Raw genomic sequence first — 21,869 nt, 5'->3', positions numbered from 1 at the left:
ATTCTTGGGTTTCTCTTCATTGTTTAGTTTTTCTGAGGCCAAGCTCTGTTGTTTTATATGAACATTTTAGTTATAGAAACCTTACACCTGGCTCCTCTTTTATTGTTTTTTTTTTTTTTTTTTAAGGATTTTATTTATTTAACAGAGAGAGACATAGCGAGAGCAGGAACACAAGCAGGGGGAGTGGGAGAGGGAGAAGCAGGCTTCCCGCAGAGCGGGAAGCCTGATGTGGGACTCGATCCCAGGACTGTGGGATCATGACCTGAGCCGAAGGCAGACGCTTAACGACTGAGCCACCCAGGCGCCCGCTGGCTCCTCTTTTAAATAATCCATCTCTGAAACTAATAATATATGTTAACTAATTGAATTTAAATAAAATTAAATTAAAACAAAACAAGTAATCCATCTCATTTTCCTATTAAACATAGTTGCATTTTTCAGACCATGCCCCAGTTTTTGGTTCTTAATATCTCATTGAAGCCATGGAACACTTTCTAAGCTCTCCAAACCCGCAAACATGGCATTATCGGGATGTTTCACAGTTTTCTGTGGGAGTGTCAGGTTGTCATGGTATTATTATTTTTTTATTTTTTATTTTTATTCTTTTAAGTAATCTCTCTGCCCAGTGTGGGGCCTGAGCTTATGACCCCAAGATTAAGAGCCACTTGCCCTACTGACTGAGCCAGCCAGGCACCCCTCATGGTATTATTTTTTAAATAAGAGGTTTGTTTATGGGCGCCTGGGTGGCTCAGTCGTTAAGTGTCTGCCTTCAGCTTGGGTCATGATCCAAAAAAAAGGTTTGTTTATGTTAAAGACTATTAAAATTAAAGAGAAAGGAAGATTTTTCTGCAAGATTAAAGCTTACCATTTTAGTATATCTATACAGTGAAATCTTATTCAGCCACAAAAAAAAATGAAGAATACATGATACAACATAGATAAACCCTGAATACATTATGCTAAGTGAAAGACTTGGGACATATAAGGCCAGATATTATGTAATTCCATGGATATGAAATGCAGGAAATTCATAGAGACAGAAAGTAGATTAGTGGTTTCTGGGGACTAGGAATAGGGGAATATGGAGAGTGACTGCTAATTGGTATGGGGTTTTCTTTTCGGGTGATGAAAATGTTCTGGAATTAGATAGTGGTGATGGTTGTACAACCTTATGAATATACTAAAAACCACTGAATCGTAAACTTTAAAAGGGTGAATTTTGTGGTATGTGGATTACATGTCAATTTTTAAAAAAGCTTACTATTTTAAAGTATCTCTATATAAAGACTTTAAAAACATGGTTGTCACAAAACTGGGGTATGTGATAGTGGGTTACAAGGTAAATGATATCATCACTTTCTTACTGTATGACTGTGGATGAATTATTTAACCTCTGTAAGTCTATTTCCTAATCTTTTTTTTTTTTTAAGATTTTGTTTATTTATTTGACAGAGAGAGACACAGTGAGAGAGGGAACACAAGCAGGGGGAGTGGGAGAGGGAGAAGCAGCCTTCCCACGGAGCAGGGAGCCCAACCTGGGACTCCATCCCAGGACCCTGGGATCGTGACCTGAGCCGAAGGCAGACGCTTAATGACTGAGCCACCTGGGCACCCCTCCTCATCTTTTTAAAAAAGATTTTATTTATTTATTTGAGAGAGAGAGAGAGCATGCGTGTGCACAAGCTGGGGGAGGGACAGAAGGAGAGAGAATCCCAGGTAGACTCCGTGCTGAGTACAGAGCCTGATGCAGGGCTCAATCCCATGACCCCAAGATCACAACCCAAGCCAAAATCAAGAGTCAGACACTCAACCAACTGAGCCACCTAGGCGCCCTATATTTCCTCATCTTAAAATGGGACTAATATGAATACTTTTACCAGAGTCATTTGGAGGAGTAAATGTGATAATATTTATAAAGTACTAAACTTACGCATTCTGGCTTGCATGCCCATAGGGAGTCTTCTTAAGTATAATAAAATGTTGAAACTGTCATGATTATCCTAGGCCATACGTGGCATGAGGCTTACTTAGAAGGACATTAAAACAGGGAACACAGTTAACAAGCAGGGTGGCATCCAGCACTAGTATAATCAGTTCTCCCACCAGTATATGCCTCAGTCTGCATGACCAACCACAATTACTCTGTTTTGTTCCTTAAGTGAAAGGTCTGGGGTAAGAGAATGAGATTCCCATGTACAGGGGTAGCCATAGTCCCTAAAGGAGACTAAAAGCTTTTATTACAACTTATTTATTTATTACACCAGAGCTTCCAAAGTCTCTGCAAAGGACATGTCCAGATATAGGAATTACCATACTTAGAAGCCCGAGGCCAAGACTTTTCCATCAGATATTTATTGTGCATTTGTATTTTCTTCCAAATTGATGCAGTTTACCTATCAGGGTTCATACCCAGTGTTGCCAAATAACACAGTTGATTGACATTGTGTCTTTATCAGGTTTCTGTTAAAACACAGACCTAGAAAGTTAAGCAAGGGTCCAGTTTTCATGCAGAGGAGAAAGAGGTGAAAGTTTTTTTAACCCTTTATTTATAGCCTGACACTTGTTAAGTGCTCAATAAATATGCTCATAGGGAAGCTTCCGGGTTTTTATTACCACTTAACAATTTCTGGGAAACTCCAGCCTGTATGTCACATGTGTAAGTTTATTTGTGCTTTATCCTTGCTATTCCAACATCCTTGCTCTACTCCACGCTGTTCAGCCTGTCATAATAGTTCCTCACCAGTGTCTCCTCCTGCTTTGCTGAGCTTTTGTCAGTCTCCACCAAACTCTCTTTCAGGCTCAGAAGTTTTTCAGTGAAGGCTTCCCTGAGTTGGCCTCAGGTTGGTTAAACTTTGCAGTGGTTTGTTGCAAACTGGGAAAAGTGTTTCCCCTTTGGTTATCCAGAAGAGTTCTGAAGCAATGTTACTTTGGCCCCAATGTGTTATAAGAATTTATTGATTAAACATTTCTTTGAGTTAATTACGTCTGTCCCTTCTCCCAGAGTGTGTATATGTATCCAAAGAATTGAGTTGGCAGTAATTTTGAGTAGTAATTGTGATGTGGTACCCAGGTTTCTTGCTTCTCTCCTTCATCTTGGACTTACGCCGATTTGTCAGATTACACTCCTTCTTTCCCAGAGCAGGATTCTTCAGTACCCTTTGCACCGTCAGTTTAGAGACTTTATTAAGATTTTGAAGAGTGCTTGCTTTGGCGGTACATATACTAAAATTGGAACGTTGTTTTTTTTTTTGTTGTTGTTTTTTAAAGATTTTATTTACTTATTTGACAGAGAGAGACACAGTGAAGAGGGAACACAAGCAGGGGGAGTGGGAGAGGGAGAAGCAGCCTTCCCGCGGAGCAGGGAGCCCAACCTGGGGCTCCATCCCAGGACCCTGGGATCATGACCTGAGCTGAAGGCAGACACTTAACGACTGAGCCACCCAGGCGCTCCCTAAAATTGGAATGTTACAGAGAAGATTAGCATGGCCCCTGCCCAAAGAGTATGAAGAAATACAGAATTGCTTTGTTCTTTTGCCTTTATTGCCATGATATCTCCAAAAATAAAAGCATTTTCATTGTTGCTCTTCTCATCCTTACCTTAATGTCAGTCTTTAGCAGTACTGAGGTTATTTCTCAAAGCAGAGTTGTTAAGCAAACTGGGACACTATTCAATACGTTTCTTGAGATGGGAGTACCAGCTGTTCACTGGATTTTAATTTGCAACTTGAAGGAGACTAAAAGTGCTGATTTTTCTCCTGGGTTTCCGTCCTGAGGGCATAGTGCATAGTCCTTAGGACAAATTCATTTTCGGTAAGCGTGAAAACTAATATTATAATAATTGCACTTTGTATTTTACAGTGTGTGGACCAGTTGACAAAGATCCAAACTGAATTACAAGAGACTGTGAAAGATTTAGCTAAAGGCAAAAAGAAGTACTTTGAGACTGAACAGATGGCTCATGCAGTACGAGAGAAAGCTGACATCGAAGCAAAGTATGTGTTTTAGCTTTTCTGAAAAAGTAATTATGCAAATAGATTTTATTTTTGCCAGTACTTTGTTTTCTGTTAATATAGGGCATAGACTCATTCTTAGGTTATATTGGTTTCATCTGACCTATAAATGTTACATACTTTCAAATTTTTTTTTTTATATTGGCTGATCTCATTTAAATTAATACAGCAAAATGAGAATATTCAATCAGTTTTCACATTAAATTGAATTTTGAAAAGGAAAAAGGACAAATGAACATTGTATTGAAAGCTTAGCAAAAGCTGGTTGAAGTTGCTATGGTGTCTGAGTATCCGGGTTTAAGAGCCTCATTTTTTTCATGTTAGACACTAAATCAGTTGTTATTGGAAATCCCTGACCCTCAGCATGCCACTGAAACCACCTTGGACATCTCAAATAAATAAGAGCACTGACCTCAGTATAGAAATCCTGCCCCAGGCACAGTTTCTCTCTTGTGTGAAATTCTAATATATACCTTTTAAATGTATGCTTTAGCAACTCTGTGAATTTTACATTCAGTACATGTGAATCATAAACCCTTTATTTTGAGAATAATTAGGAATAGAAGGAACTGGCAGTTGGTAATAAAAAGAGATATAAAGTGAGCAGTACAGATTTTTGCTATGACAAGTTGAGGAAAGATAAGAAGTTTTTGAGAAAAAATAAACCTGTGCCATAGAATGAGACTCTAAAGAGGCCTGTTAGAAAACTGACTCTGAACTCCTAGTCATGAAATCAGAAAGGTTATGAACACTTGTACAGACTAACAACCAGTTAGGGGAGGCGGTCTTTCTAATACGTTTTTATCTACAGGAAGCTAAGCAAAATTTAGGGTTTCCTCCAAAGTTTATTTAGTACCAAGGACTGGTAGATGAATACTCCTAAAATACTTAACATTACTGGAAAACATACTTAATATTTCCCTAATTTAGTTTATTGTCTTTATTATTTTATTTTTGTGAGGATACAAATGTTTCTCATACTTTCATAGAGTCAGTGAACCCATCTTTCCAATAAGATCTGAAGATTTTAGATTAGGTGATCTCTAATAGGAATGTCCTGTCATGATGGTTTTTAGGGGAATTTGTTTTTTAAAACTTTCAGGGATTCTAGAACAGAGAGTTGACAGATCTGTAAGAGCATATATAAATACGTATGTTAGCCAAGGCACACAGAGTGAAAATGAGGACAATTCCAAGGCTGTTCCAAAGAAGTGTGGATTTGACAGGGTCTAATTCACAGATGCTCATCGCAAAACACTGCCTTCTAATATGGCCCAGATTCAAAGGGGTTACAGCAAATTAGACATTTTATTTCAGTGTGTAACTTTTCTGGAAAATTCATTCAACTACAGAGTAAGAAATGCCACTTTATCTTCATTCACTTTCTAAATGTTTGTTGAATAATTACTTTATATTGGGTACTGTGAGTACAGAGATGAGTAAGATAAGCTTTGCATCTTCAAGAAATTTAAAGCCTAGAATTAAAGGCAAATGTGTTTAAAAGTAACTTTATGATTATTTATTTACAGTAAACTCAAATTAAGTGCCTGAAGTCACTCACGTAGTAACTAATATGTTTACTGTAGTTGTATGAAAACACTGCTTTGTAAGCATAGAAAATAAATTAATTTTGCCTAATGAGAAGGAAACCTTTATAGAAGAAGTGATGTTTGGACAGAGTCTTGAAGGACATGAGAAGGAAGCTCAGGAAGGGTAGGTAAAGACTGGACTGTGTATAGTTTTGATAGATGATTTGATAGTGAGATATGCATATTAAGAGAGTGTAAAAAGGAAGAGGGATATCTTGAAAGGAAGGATGGGTTCCATTTTGGATATGTAGGTTCTGAAGAGCCTGTGGGACATTGAAGTGAATAGATTTGGTAGGGAGTCATGTATCTAACGCTCAGATGAGAATCTGGGCCTGAAGATCTTGCTTTGGGGGTTGATTGCCTATCAGATTGATAGTTATAGGGATGAAATCATATGTAAGATGAGAAATTGAGTTTGGGACCCCAAGGAGCGTTAACATTTGGAAGTAGATGATGAGGAGGAGTGTGTGGTACAATTCACTATTTGTATATATCTTATATGTTGTAGATCATAATCTTTGAGCATAGGAACTCTATTATTTTACCTGTTACTAATACCTTCTTAAGTACCACACAAGAATTATATGAGGATTAGCAAATGAAACGGAAACCAAAAACTTAAAACCTTATATTGGAAAATCTAGGTGCACCTCAGACTATTTGGATAATGACTGCAAGGAAAAGGAGAATTGAGAATACCCCCAAACAATCTTTTTAAATTTGAACAGGCTCTCTCAAATTTTAAAGTTTGTGGCCTTTTCTGATTAATAAAAACAGACAAAACCCCAGGAAATTCAAATATGGCAAGGTAGAAAATAACAGGAGTATTTTGGACCCAATTTTTTTTTTTTAACAGTGGAGAAGTAGTTTGGATGCATACGTGTACGTCCCTGAATGTTTCTCTTTTGTTAGAAAGATGATAGGCTGCTTTTGCTATCCTCCTCACATGTGCTGTGCAGAGACTGGCTTGCTCCACCTTTCATTCCCAAAGGGTCTGCAACTTTACTTGGTATTATGGCGTAGCTTCCAGCACATGCACTGAATTCTCCCCTGGCAATCACCATGACACTGCAGTCAAGACAAACATTGCAGCTTCAAAAATCACTGGTCGTGGGAGTGTTGTTATTCCTTACTGTTCGTCTGTTGACTTTCTCCTTCTGGTTATCTCTAGCTGTTTGGGTAAAACCAGCATATTTTTACTATTGATTGTTAGATTATGTTTCCCTCCCAAACTGAAAGGGATTGAGGAAAATAAGGACATCAGAATGGGAGACAATTAAATTGAACAAAATCATATAGGGCAGAGAGCCTAGGGACTTTCTCACTGTGTTCCAAGTACTGTGTTAAGAGTGGAGGGAGCACAGGCTGGCACCCAAACAAGAAGGACGTTTAATGGGAGAAATAATGGAATTAAGGACTTTGAAGAGCCTGGTAATATCATACTGTAGGTTGCTTTGCAGGTGTTGTTACAGCCTATTGCACACAGCCCTGAAAACCTGCTAATTTTTGCCTCCATAGATTGGTTATCTCTCTGGTTTTCTTTAAGCTTTCTTGTAGGAACTGAAGTGTGTGTAATTGTATGATACTGGGAATAACCTATAGTTTGATGACTTTTGTTTATTATGAGATACCAGTATATTTGTCAAGTTGTATTTTTGTCATTCAGGATATTTTTATTAAATATCCCAATATTTCCTGTTCATTACAATATTCTTCCTGTAGAATAAATAAGGGAAAATAATCATTGCTCCTGGCCTTCCATTTTTTAGTTCTCTTTTGGAATAGCATTGTGGAAAAGCGTCACTGTTTTAAAAATATGGAATTATAGGGCGCCTGGGTGGCTCAGTTGGTTAAGCGACTGCCTTCGGCTCAGGTCATGATCCTGGAGTCACGGGATCGAGTCCCGCATCGGGCTCCCTGCTCGGCGGGGAGTCTGCTTCTCCCCCTGACCCTCCCCCCTCTCATGGGCTCTCTGTCTCTCTCATTCTCTCTGTCTCAAATAAATAAATAAAATCTTTTAAAAAAATAATAAAAAAAAATATGGAATTATAATACTTAATAAATTTAATATAATTTGATAACTGTATTAAACATGCTGTATTTTCTGCTTTATTATAGATCTAAACTTAGTCTTTTTCAATCAAGAATCAGTTTACAGAAAGCAAGTGTAAAGGTGAGTTTTTGAAAACTGTATTTCACAATTGAGAAACCTTAGCTTATTAGAAGAGAATTGGGTTTTTTGAGGATTTAAGTCAATTATTTCCACCTAATTTAGAGAAGCATTTTAAAGTCAGTAACTTAGGGAAGAAGTTTCCTTCCCAGTTCATGGGAGTTTTCCGCCTAGATGTCAGCACTTTGGACACTGCTTGCTTCTCAAGATTGCTTCAGAGATAGGTTTCTATACCTTATCTGTTTTGGTAGCCTGTTATCCATAACTCCTAGTCCAAGAGACTTGGTCCACGGGCTTTAGAAAATCTACAAAATCTGTTTCATTCAGATTTATACCCTTGAGCAGATACTCTGGGCCAGATCCAAGTGAGATTTTCCTGTCAGACCCTTGAGCTGTAGAATACCTAAGTAAGTTTAGTGACCTGCCTTTGGCTGCCAGGATCCCAACTAGCACACCGTTCTTTTGGCACATGAGGAATGCTGATTTTTTAAAAAAGATTTTCTAACTCCAACAGATTTACCCATGTCTTTGAAGAGAACGTACTTAACTTAATTTGGGAACCTTTATTTTCCCATCTGAATAAAATGAGCAGAATACTTTGAAGTATTTTGAAAAGCTTTGGAAATATGTTGAGTGTAAATAACAAACGTGTGAAAACACTCTCACCACGTGTAACAGTTCTAATCATTGTTTATTTAATTCCTCATAGTTGAATAGTTTTATATGCAAATGAATATTTCTCTACATGGTTACCTTTAGTCTTATTGGGGAGCCATTAATTGCCAGCTAAGAATGGTAACCTCATATATCTTACAGTGCAATGTCAGTTTGCATTGATTTTTTTTCCTCTTTTACTGTGTTTTAGTTAAAAGCCCGGCGATCTGAATGTAATTCTAAAGCTACCCACGCAAGAAATGATTATCTTCTTACATTAGCAGCAGCAAATGCACACCAGGATCGCTACTATCAAACAGATTTAGTTAACATTATGAAGGTAATACAGCCTTAATATCTGTGGTTATTTGTTTCATTAAAGACAAAAACAACTCATGAGTTGAGGTAGATAGGATCGAGTCAGTAGAATAGCAATTCTTTGCAGTTCATTAAACTATACTTGATATTGTTTGGGTACCCTGTCTTTCTGGTAATTCTGAATTAATTTTTAATGTAAGAAAGTATTTAAAGCCAAATCACAGTAAAGAGACTAACTGTATTAGTTTCTAGCAGTGGCAGATATTTACTGTATAATGGTTATTAATATATGATAAAAATAAGATTATTTTTTAAAGCTTAGATTTTTTAAAATTTTGTAATTTTATCTTTAATTAATAGGTAAATGTGTATGTTAATGTTTTATGATTTTGAAGCACCCATGAGAAGAAGGGAAAATGTCTAGTAGTTATATGAAAATGTCTCTACCCTAGGTATCTACTCTGAAATGTAGATAGATTTGTATTACACTTTCTTGTGTACTCAAACTCAATTTGGTCTTTCCCTGTTTATACATGTATATGGTTTTTTTTACCTTTCACTGAAGTAAAAGAAAAGGGGTGGAGAAGAAAACCTTTTTAATCTACTGCCAGACCCCTGTTGCTGGTATACAATTTCTACATAGAGTGTATCTCATTTTCTCCTGTCTTCTTAAGGACCCAAACATTTGATTATTCTGTCTTTCTCTTATATTTTCATCCGTCTCAAATATATTGTTCTTAGATTAGAAGATTAACACAATATAATGTGTTAATGTTCTAACACATTAATTGGGGCGCCTGGGTGGCTCAGTTGGTTAAGCGACTGCCTTCGGCTCAGGTCATGATCGTGGAGTCCCGGGATCGAGTCCCGCTTCGGGCTCCCTGCTCGGCGGGGAGTCTGCTTCTCCCTCTGACCCTCCTCCCTCTCATGCTCTCTGTCTCTCATTCTCTCTGTCTCAAATAAATAAATAAAATCTTAAAAAAAAAAACAAAAAAACAAAAAAACCCCACATTAATTGAATTGCTTGCTTTGCAAATCATAAGCTTTGAGAATGGGGATGTAACAGGAGTGGGTGTTCTTTTTTTCTACAGTGGCTCTGGAAAGAGATAAACTCTGTCTAGAAACTATAAGTTCTTTCCTTTAAAGTGGACAGGACGTTACCTGCTACCCTCAGAGAAAAACAGGAGTGATAGAAAGAGTCAGAGTGGGCTAAGAAGTATCCAGTTGCAAAATTTTTTCGGAAATTTCCTCTTTGTTCATTGCCTGAACTCTCCTTTTCCTAACTTCTATCCTGTTCGGAGTTCTGGTTAGAACATAGGCGGTAAGATGTTTTGACATCCCAGATGAGAGCTCTGTATACATTTCCTCATGAAATGGTGGACCTAGAGGTTTAGGCATTTTAGTATCTTATTAGGTATTACATAATGCTTCAGATTTACAAGAACCAACAAGAGACTTGACCTCCCATTATAACATGCTTTCTCTAGGGAAATATTTATGTATAATCAGTCTTAGACAACCCATTCATTAAAGAAGATATTCAATACAGTTTGCACTTAAAGTTGTGATTCCCTGACTGGGGAGGGTATGTGCTCTGGCAAGCGCTGTGAATGGTGCAAGACTGTTGAATCTCAGATCTGTACCTCTGAAACAAATAATGCAATATATGTTAAGAAAAAAAGAGAAGAAGAAGAAGGTAGCGGGAGGGGAAGAATGAAGCGGGGGAAATCGGAGGGGCAGACGAACCATGAGAGACGATGGACTCTGAAAAACAAACTGAGGGTTCTAGAGGGGAGGGGGGTGGGAGGATGGGTTAGCCTGGTGGTGGGTATTGAGGAGGGCACATTCTGCATGGAGCACTGGGTGTTATGCACAAACAATGAATCATGGAACACTTCATCTAAAACTAATGATGTAATGTATGCGGATTAACATAAGAATAAAAAAAAAAAGTTGTGATTCCCTGTATACTGTCCACTATTAAATCAAAGCTGTTGACTATATATTTCCCCTTTAAATACTTTAAAATGAACATATTAGTTGAAGCAGCAGCTAAATGAAATCTTTGTTTTTTAAATTGAATCCACAGCGAAAAAGACCTCTTTCTTAAAACCCTATGGCCTTTGACAAACTGGGAAAGGTACAGTATTATTTCGGGGGTGTACCTTCTGCCCAAAACAAAGAGGAAGTTAATGGGCCTGGCCACCTGTCAGATTATATATCTTTGAACTTTGCTTTGAAATCCTAATGCAGATACTTGATCGGCATGGGTAGGTTATGCTTCAGATTACTCATTTCATGAGACATTATAAGGTACTAGAATGATAAAACAGAAGAGAAGCAGGAGTCCTCTTTTGTCCCTTAAAAATAGACAGATGTATTCTCAGTTTTCATGTTGTGTGTGTGTGTGAATTCATTTTCTTCCTCATGTTAATTCTGTAGTCTGCAGTATTGGAAAACTGTCATCAATCATATTGTTAGCTACTTAGTGAGTTTCTGTCATTGAATTGACAGTGGCCCTTCCGTGCCTTTCTTAGAAAAGTCTTCTTTTCTGAATTGTTGTTAAGGTTATAATGCCCTAGCTAGGATCTTTTTAAACAAATTCTATGAATAGTTTTGAAGCAGGAGGTTTGATTCATTGATTAAATCATAAGCATTTAATAGTCACTTACAGTGTTGTAGGTACTGGACTACACTTTGGGAAGAAGCAAAGATGAGTAAGACACTCTATCTTCAAAGAGCTCAGTTTGGTGGAAGAGAGAGAATTACATAGAAATGATTACAAATTAGAATAATGAAATTACTGCTAGAGGACCATTATAAGTAATATTAACAGCTATCTTTTTTTTTTTCATTGCTTAATATTACTCTGGCATTATCCTAATCACTTTAGGCATATTATCCTTTATAATTTTTTTCTTTATCCTGGTTAGAGTTCATAGTTCATTATTTAAATAACACTCTGGCCTTGAAATGAAATGAAATGAAATTCCAACTCAAGATGAACCCAGATAACCTCTTTCTTTGTACCTGCATCCAAGTAGCCAAGTACTACTGAAGACAATCTTTCAACAGACAGAACACATTCATGTTCATAAATTAATGTGGAACCAGTCTCAAATGGACCCTGAGCATTGGGTCCATTTGGACATTTCCCTGGTTAACTCCCTAATATTTTTAACACTTTCTTCAACTTTTTTCCATCTCAAACCTCAAATTTATCTCTTCTCTTTCACACTTAGCAAGTGGTTTTTCTTCCTAATTTACAGAGAAAATACAAGCCATTAAAAGGGAACTCCATTATTTTCCCATTACCTGCCTTCATGTGTGTTCAGGATTCCTCCAAGGAACCGCAACAGCAGAGTTGTTCCTTCTGTCTAAAGATGATCCTTTCACCTTGGTTTTGGATATCTCGTTCTCTCCTGCCTTTTCACGATCAAAACAACTGATTATTCTATTTTCTTCTTATATTTCTTGGACATTGTATTCTTAAGTTAAAAGGTTTAGAAGAGAAAAAAGAGTGTAGAAGAGACCTTAAATGCCCGAGGGGGAGAGCGAAGTAACTGTTGGGTGTCCAGCATGGCCAGGTGCTCTGTCTAGATACTTTAAATACCTACGTTCAGGGGTGCCTGGGTGGCTCAGTCGTTAAGCATCTGCCTTCGGCTCAGGTCATGATCCCAGGATTCTGGGATCAAGTCCCACATGCTCGGCAGGAAGCCTGCTTCTCCCTCTCCCACTCCCCCTGCTTATGTTCCCTCTCTCGCTGTGTCTCTCTCTGTCAAATAAATAAATAAAATCTTTAAAAAAATAAAATAAAAAAAAATACCTACGTTCATTTAGTTTTCATAACATCTTTTGAGCTAAATATCATTATCCCTGTTTTACAAATCAGATTGCAGAGCCTCAGTGAGGTTCAGTGAATATGTATGTATTAGGACTTAAAGCCTTTATGACTTCACAGCCTGTGTTCTTTACTAGATATCACACTGTTCTTTTCTACATTGCATTCCAATCTTCTTGATAGTATAGATGAGTATAATTAGTAGTAGCCTACTGTGAATATCGTAAATTCTGAGAGAACTGTAAAATAAAATTAATAACTGAAAATTACGAATTCTCCCCTGTTCTAGTTATTATAAAGAGTAAGATCATGTCAGTACCTAAATACCAATATTTAGGCAGGTTCCCCAAGGAATATTTTGTGTTCCTTATGCCAGTACTCATTAAAGCAGATACTAAATACACCACGCTGTCTATCATCAGGCAGGCATTTTAAAAAAATTTTATTATGTTATGTTAATCACCATACATTACATCATTAGTTTTTGAAGGCAGGCCTTTTTGAACTCCACACTAAAACAAAACAAAAAAGCTATTGTGAGGCCATGGAAACCAGACTACTGATTTTAGCACATCTGTAGAAAGCAGTTCTACTGGCTGCTGGGAAGTAAGGTAGTTTTTTCCTCAAAACTCCTTCTTTTGCAGCATATTCTTGTACAATATGTAAACTGGTATTTTTATAAGCTCGTGTAGTATTTTCTTAATGGTTTGGCTGAGGAAAGATGAAGCACAGTGCATCAAAGTAGAAAAGGGAAGAAATGTCCAGCTAATGAGAATTTGAAAAGTTTAATAATACTACGACCTTATTTCTAGAGAAATATTTATTGTCTTCAGTGGAAGCTAAATGTATCTGGACTAACTGATAATTGGGCAAAGTAATAAAAGTTAAACATCTTTCTATGTGAAAGAAATCTAGAAAATATGATAATATGGCATATCTTTTGCAGATACTTGTTTTGGTTAAATGAGAAGAAAATCATTATTGGTATCCAGCTCCCTTATTTTTATGGTTTTTGCAGCTAACCACTAATTATTTCAGAAGTTTTCCTCATTCACATGTGGACATGGAACTCATTTTTTTTTAAGTCATAGCTCTTTTGGTTTCCCTGCCACATAACTCTCTAGCTGTTGTACTTCTCTTTCACCCAATAAAGTTTGTTCACTTAACAAATTATCATGGAAGTCCCCAAATCTGAAGCTCAGCTCTCTGCTTCTCTTACTTTGCATCCTCTTTCTGTACACCCTCTTCTTAGAAAGAGTAATCATTTGGCCCAATTTTTATTAATATTGTATCAGTCCCAAATCTGTATGTTATTTACCCTTATGATTATCCATCGTTTGCCTTTACATTAGTGGCTGAAATTTTCTCAGCTGGAGGCAACTCTTTGTTTCCTTGGTTTCAGGTGACAACTGCTTCATTCTGTCCTCCAGAGCTCTAAAGCTGCACTGTACAGTATGGTAGTCCCTAGGTACATGTGGCTGTTTAAAATAGTTAAAAATAGGGGCGCCTGGGTGGCTCGGTCGTTAAGCATCTGCCTTCGGCTCGGGTCATGATCCCAGGGTGCTGGGATCGAGCCCCACATCGGGCCCACTGATCAGTGGGAAGCCTGCTTCTCCCTCTCCCACTCCCCCTGCTTGTGTTCCTGCTCTCGCTCTCTCTCTCTCTGTGTCAAATAAATAAATAAAATCTTTAAAAATAAAAAAAATAAAATAAAATAGTTAAAAATAAATAGAATCTTAAATTCTGTTACGCAGTCGTAATACCCACATTTCACGTGCTCTAAAGCCTCATGTGGCTAGTCGTCACCATATTGAATAGTACAGATACAGAATATTTCCATCATCACAGAAAGTTCTATTGGATAGCAGGGCTCTGAAGTTTATTTAGTTTTTTTTTTTTTTTTAGATTTATAGTTCTATTGTGGTAACAAATAGTTGTTAACAGTGAGATCTATAAACACACACAGAATTATTATATTTAAATTCATATAGAACAATATTTACATTTTTAAATTACACTTTTGAAATCAAGATGAAGTACAGCTTAAGTTTACAACAAAGAAAAGAAAAATACACAAAACAAAAATAGACAAAGTTAGCAGTAAAAATATAACTATCTGTTCTTGATACATGGAAACTTTTGTAAGAAAGCTGCATCTTCTTAATCTGATTGTCCAAATCATTAAAATATGGATGATTCGGTGCCATTTTGCCAGAAATTCATTTGGCAGGATCATAGACTAACATTTTTGAGAGCAGATCCAAACCATTTTCATCCAAGTTTTTAACATGGGATGCCAGGCTTCCTGGTTTCCACTAGGGAAATGTATTTGGAAATGTATTCTTATAGTCCTGTAAAGATTCCACTTCTGGCCACACTTCATTACTGGGAGTGCCCAAAGCTCTGAAAATTCTGAAGAGTTGATCGATTTCTGAATCCCCATGGAAAAGTGGTTTCTTGGTTGCTAATTCTGCAAATATGGTGCATATACTCCAAATGTCAACTGGAGTCGAGTAGTGAGCTGACCCCAGCAATACTTCTGGCAATCTATACCAGAGTGTTACCACCTCATGTGTGTATACTCTAATAGGTATTCCAAAAGCTCTGGCAAGGCCAAAATCAGCCAGTTTAATTGTTCCTTTGTCATCAGTCAATAGATTTGAGGTTTTAAGTCTCTGTGCAGAACTCTTCTGGAGTGACAAAAGACAATCCCTTGTAGGATTTGGTACAAATAACTCTTAACAAGTGACGAATCCATGAACTGACCAGGAGGGATGGAATCTAAGTATTTCTTGAGATCCATGGAAAGGAATTCAAAGATGAGATATAACTGGAATCTTGCATAAGCACATCTTGAAGATTGACTATATTTGGATGACGAAGTTCTTTTAATAGAGAAATTTCCCAAATTGCAGTACTAGGAACCCCTTCGTCTTCACTTTCTAGTCTGATTTTCTTCATGGCTACCACTTGCCTGTAGTTTTGTTTCTACCCTTATACACAACTCCATAGGTACCTTCTCCAATTTTCTCTGTTTTGGTATAATGTTCCATAGTTAATCAGCAGATTTGGTAGATCCTCAGCAACTCTACCCGGTTTATTATCCTGAGACGAACGCGGCGGCGGCTACCACGTCAGCGTCGCTCCTGAAGCTTATTTAGTTTTTACTTGTTTTCCTCCCATCCTTCTTTCTCTGGCTGTCATCAGACCTGCTGATCACTTTTCTCAGTAACTGTGACCATGATTATATTTGTGTTATTTCAGAATTAACTGCTCCTTCATTTGCACTCTGTACTTGGAAATAGAACAGGGGTTGGCAAACATTTTCTGTAAAGCGCCTAGTAGTAAATACTTGAGGTTTCTCTATCACAACCACTCAATCCTGACCTTGTAGTACAGTCATTGACAAAGGGAAACAAATGAATGGTTTGTTCCAGTAAAACTTTATTTACAAAAATAGGTGTTGAGCTGGATTTGACTCACAGGGCTTAGTTGCCGATCCTTGGTATAGGACTTTAAACTGAATATGAAATTTTCAAATATATATTCAAAGGTTGATAAAATGAATACCCATTAACTCACCACTCAACTTCAGAAATGAAACCATAACTAGTAAAATGGAAGCCCCCTGTGTGACTCATCCTAAAATACATCTCTCATCCGCCACATTGTAACCACTTTTCTGACAATATATAGTGTATCGTACTTGGCACCTTGCTTTTTCCCCACTGAATATTATATTTGTGGATTAATATATTTATATAAATATGTAATAATTATATAAATATATTAGAAAACATTCTATATATATAATATATAAATATATAAAAAATTTATATTAATTTATAAATATATAAATAATAATATATTTGTGGATTTATAACCTTATTCATTATCATTTTGCTATGTAGTATTTCATTGTGTATATTTTGTAAATTATTGATGTTCTCAACTGAAATTTTTGTTTTTCTTTTACTTATAAACAAAGCAGTGCTGCTATTAAACATTCTTTTTTTTTTTAAAGGTCCAAAAAATTTTATTGTTTTATTTCTTTTTAATTTTATTTTATTATGTTATTTAAATCACCATACACTACATCGTTAGTTTTTGATGTAGTGTTCCATGATTCATTGTTTGCATATAACACCCAGTGCTCCATTCAATACGTGCCCTCTTTAATACCCATCACCAGGCTAACCCATCCACCCACCCCCTCCCCTCTAGAACCCTCGGTGTGTTTCTCAGAGTCCGTAGTCTCTCATGGTTCGTCTCCCCCTATGATTTCCCGCCCTTCATTTTTCCCTTCTATCTTCTTTTTTTTTTTTAATATATAATTTATTATTTGTTTCAGAGGTATGGGTCTTTGATTCAGCAGTCTTACACAGTTGCTATTAAACATTCTTATACATGTTTCCTGGTGTACTTCTGCAAGAAGTCCTTCTTAAGGAAATATACCTAGGAGTGGTGTGTTTAGCAGCTTTACCAAAGAGTGTCAGATTGTGTTACAGCACTTTTTATTATACCTTTTAACATTATTTGCATGTCGTGTTAAACTTAGCAAGTATTTCAGTGTGTACTAGGTGATAGGCACTTGGGGATACAAAGATGAATTAGACATGAGATCCATATAGTCAGTGAGCCAGAAATAAGGTTATAAATCTTTGGAGCATCCCCAAAGGGCTTAAGGACTATGAGGTGGTAGATCCTTTCCCTTGCTTTATTGGTTATGTTATACTTGGCTTCCTGTGACACAGAAGGAGAAAATCAGAATGCTTTTTGTCCATTTTTTAAAGGAAAAATTGCCCAGAATTACAAAGCAGTAATTTAAAAATATTTTTAGCATTTGAACAATGGCTACGAACTCCTGCATGGAATCCTTATATATAAAGCAGATGAAAGGAGGCTGTTTGGTTAAAACTTGTGAGGCTGTTTTCCCTTTGTGTGTTTTCCCCATTGCCCATACCCATGTATGTCGTCTTCTACTTACTTTTGGTTCCTGAGGTATTATACTGAATACTGGGGCTCCTTGAAATACGATTTGGAAACAACTGTTCTAAGATAGTATTTTCCAATTAGTAAATTTCTTACAGAATTCTAAGCTGTACCTAGGTGATCTCCTTGCTAGACTTTTTCAAAGTAATGTTTTAAAAATGTGAATCAGGTGATGATAGTCTACTGCTCACACCCTCCAGTGACAATTGAATACTCGGGCTTGAGGGCTTATTTGAATGTCTTGGGCTGGACAATCAACAATAAATGAGGGGTACTAAAGCAGAGAATACATAAAACTACTTGTGGGAGTAGTATATAAGGTGACAAGAGGCAAAAGGAGAAAACTTAAACCAGCTCTTTTAAAGTCAACTTTATTAAGGTATAATTAATATAAAATAAAATGCATCTATTTTAACTATATAGTTGGTTGAGTTTTGACAGATGTATACACCCATGTAATCGTTGTCATAATCATAATATATAGAATATTTCCATCCCCCAAAACTTCTCACTTGTTCCTTTGCAGTTATATTTAGTTTCTATCACTATGTAACAAATCAACCCAAACTTAAAGACTGTAAACTATCTCCATGTACTGTTTCACAGTTTTGTAGTTTAAAAGTCCAGGTGGGCTCAGCTGGGTCCTCTGTTTAGGATCTTACAAAGGCAGAACCTTAATTTTGATTTTGTCTGGACTGGGTTTTTCTCTGGAGACTCAGAGAATCTACTCCCAGGGTCATTCAGGTTGTTGACTTAAGTCCTTTTTTTTCTTGCTGGCTATAGGCTGAGAGTCACTCTCAGCTCCTAGAGGTTGCTCTCAGGTCCATTCCACATGACTCCCTTTATCTCCCAACCAGCATGTAGACTCCTTTTCATGTGTTCGATCTCTGACTTTCTTTTTGCTACTAACCAGAGAAAATTCTCTGCTTTTAAAGGGCTCTTGTGATGAAATTAGGCCTGCCAGATAATCTCTCTTTTGCCATATAACATAACATAATCATAGGAATAATATTGCATCATTCATAAATTATCCCCATACTCAGATTATATAAGGGGAAGGGTTGTTGGGATCATCTTACAATTCTCCCTCCCTCAGCAGTCCTATATTTACTTTGTTAAATTTATTCCTAAATATGTCAGTGTTACTGTAACCATTATGTTTTCATTTCATCTTTCAATTCTTTTATTAGTATATAGAAATACAATTGATTTTCATATATTGACTTAGGCAGTTACTGGGTTACTCTGCATAAAGATTACTGTAAAGCTTAGTGGCTTAAAAACAACACAAGTATTTATTTTTCTCGTGAATCTGTACTTTGGACGGGGCTTAGTGGGGATAACTTGTCTCTGTACCACTCCCCATTAGCTAGAGCAGCTTAAAGGCTAGTAGCTAAATTCTTCTGAGTGTGTACTTTCTCCCATGTTTAGTGCTTGATGCTCCCTGTTGGCTGAGACTGCTGGGACTGTCAGCTGGAGTTTCTGCACTTGGCTTCTCTGTGTTGCCTGGGCTTCTTCACATTGTTGGGTTCCAAAGACAAATTATATGAGGAGGGGAGGGAGGCTGGCCAGGCAATATTGCCTTTTATGAAATAGTCTCAAGGGTCATACAGTCTCTTTTCTGCATTCCATTCATCGAAGCAGTTACAAGGTTCAACCCAAGATCGAGGGGTTGATGGGATAGATTCTGCTTCTTAGTGTGGTGTGGCAAAGTTATGGAAGAAGAGGTGGCACCAGAAGTATTGCTGTGGCTGTTTTTTTGGCAAATGCAATCTGCTACTTGACCTTGTATCCTGCAGTCTTCCTAAATTCACTTATTAGTTCTAGTAGCTTTTTTTTGTGGATTCTTTACAATTTTAAATGACCATGATCATGTCACAGTTTATTTCTGTCTTTTTTCTTAAAGCTTTTATTTATTTATTAGAGAGAAAGATCACAAGCTGGGGAGAGACAAAGGGAGAGGGAAAAGCAGACTCCTCACTGAGCAGAGTGTCCAATGTAGGACTTGATCCCAACACCCTGGGACCATGACCTGAGCCATGGGCAGTTGCTTATCCAGCTGAGCCACCCAGACACCCCCATTTCTGTCTTTCTAATCTAGAAATCTTTTTATTTCTTGTCTTATTCTGTTGGCTAGGATCCTTAGTACAATGGTGAATAAAAGTGGTAAGAGTGGACATCCTTGTCTTGTTCTGAGATCTTTTGGGGAAAGCAAAAAACCAACTTTTTAAGAATTATTTTGGTAAAAATGCACATAACATAAAATTTTCCATTTTAACTATTTCCTTTTTTTCTTTTTAATTCCAGTATCATTAGCATGTAGTGTTATATTAGTTTCAGATGTACAATATAATGATTCAGCAATTCTATACATTACTCAGTGCTCATCATAAGTGTATCTTAATTCTCTTTATCTCCCCTCTGGTAACCATCAGTTTGTTCTCTATAGTTACGAGTTTGTTTTTTGGTTTGTCTCTTTTTTTCTGTTTGTTTTGTTTCTTAAATTCTTCATATGAGTGAAATTATATGGTATTTGTCTTTCCCTGACTTACTTCATTTCACATTATCCATGTTGTTGCAAATGGCAATAATTCATTCTTTTTATGGCTGAGTAATATTCCACTGTGTATATATACCACATCTATCTATCAGTGGACACTTGGGCTGCTTCCATAATTTGACTATTTTAAATAATGCTGCAACAAACATAAGGATGCATATATCTCTTCAAATTAGTGTTTTCGTATTCTTTGGTTAAATACCAAGTAGTGGAATTAAAGGATCATATGGTAATTCTATTTTTAATTTTTTGAGGAACCTTCACACTGTTTTCCACAGTGGCTACACCAGTTTGTATTCCCACCAACAGTAAATGAGGGTTCCTTTTCTTCCACATCCTCACCAACACTTGTTGTTTCTTGTGTTTTTGATATTAGCCATTCTGACAGGTGAAGTGATTATCTCATTGTGGTTTTGATTTGTATTTCCCTGATAATTAGTGATATTGAGCAACTTTTCATGTGTCTGTTGGCCATCTGTATGTCTTCTTTGGCAAAATGTTCATGTCTTTGCCCATCTTTAAATTGGATTATTTGGGTTTTTTGTGTTGAGTTGTAGAAGTTCTTTATATGTTTTGTTTACTGACCCTTTATCAGATATACCATTTGCAAATATCTCCTCCTATTCAGTAGGTTGTCTTTTAGTTTTGTTGACTGTTTCCTTTGCTGTGCAGAAGCTTTTTATTTTGATGTACTCCAAATAGTTTATTTTTGTTTTTGTTTCCTTGCCTCAGGAGGCATATCTAGAAAAATGTTGCTCCTGATGATAGCAGAGAAGTTACTGCCTGTGCTCTTCTAGGATTTTTATGGTTTTCTGTCTCACATTTAGGTCTTAAATACATTTTGAGATGATTTTTGTATATATTTTGTGTAAGAAAGTGGTCCAATTTCATTCTTTTGTATGCTGCTGTCCAGTTTCCCCTGCGCCATTTATTTTTATTTTTTATTTTTTAAAGATTGTATTTATTTATTTGACAGAGAGAGACACAGCGAAAGAGGGAACACAAGCAGGGGGAGTGGGAGAGGGAGAAGCAGGCTTCTTCCTGAGCAGGGAGCCCAACACGGGGCTCCATCCCAGGACCCTGGGATCATGACCTGAGCCTAACGAAGAAGCTTAACGACTGAGTCACCCAGGCGCCCCTCCCCTGTGCCATTTATTAAAGAGACTTTTTCCCATTGCATATTCTTGCCTCCTTTGTCAAAGATTAATTGATTAATTAATCATGGGTTTATTTCTAGATTTTCTATTCTGTTCCTTTGATCTCTGTGTCTTTTTTTTGTGCCAGTACCACATTGTTTTGATTACTACAGCTTGGTAGTATATCCTGAGATCTGGGATTATAATACTTCAGTTTTGTTCTTTTTCAAGACTACTTAGGCTATTGTGGCCTTTTGTGGTTCCATACAAATTTTAGGATTGTTTATTCTAGTTCTGTGAAAAATGCTGTTAGTATTTTGACAGGGATTTTTAAAAAGATATTTATTTATTTATTGGAGAGAGAGAGAGAGAGAGAACATGAGCAGGGGGAGGGGCAGGAGAGGGAAAAGCATACTCCCCACTGAGCAAGAGTCCTACATGGGGCTCAATCCCAGGACCCTGAGATCATGACCTGATCCAAAGTCAGATGCTTAACTGACTGAGCCACCCAGGTGCCCCTTGATAGGGATTTTGATAGGGATTGCATTAGATCTGTAGATTGCTTTGAATATAATGGACGTTTTAACAATATTTGTTCT

General features: G+C 36.9%; 1 protein-coding gene, 1 non-coding gene and 1 pseudogene across 4 annotated transcripts in view; 2 read left to right on the top strand and 1 right to left on the bottom strand.

Annotated features, from left to right (window-relative positions):
• The window catches only part of FCHSD2 (FCH and double SH3 domains 2), a 304,207-nt gene that overhangs the window by 158,859 nt on the left and 123,479 nt on the right, over positions 1-21,869 (top strand). For all 3 annotated transcript variants that reach the window (XM_034995346.1, XM_034995345.1, XM_034995343.1), the window contains exons 6-8: positions 3,859-3,992; positions 7,718-7,772; positions 8,635-8,763. In XM_034995346.1, coding sequence (XP_034851237.1) covers positions 3,859-3,992; positions 7,718-7,772; positions 8,635-8,763 — 318 coding nt within the window. The remainder of the gene's footprint in view (positions 1-3,858; positions 3,993-7,717; positions 7,773-8,634; positions 8,764-21,869) is intronic.
• Positions 3,430-3,533, top strand: LOC118004357. The gene has a single exon (XR_004677550.1). It is a non-coding gene; the product is annotated as a U6 spliceosomal RNA (small nuclear RNA).
• On the bottom strand, positions 14,877-15,635 carry LOC118004156 (annotated as a pseudogene).

This window comes from Mirounga leonina, unplaced genomic scaffold, assembly GCF_011800145.1.
Source record: "Mirounga leonina isolate KUSES-001 unplaced genomic scaffold, KU_Mleo_1.0 Mir_92, whole genome shotgun sequence".
Lineage (NCBI taxonomy): Eukaryota > Metazoa > Chordata > Mammalia > Carnivora > Phocidae > Mirounga > Mirounga leonina.
This window is presented reverse-complemented; position numbering and strand designations above follow the sequence as displayed.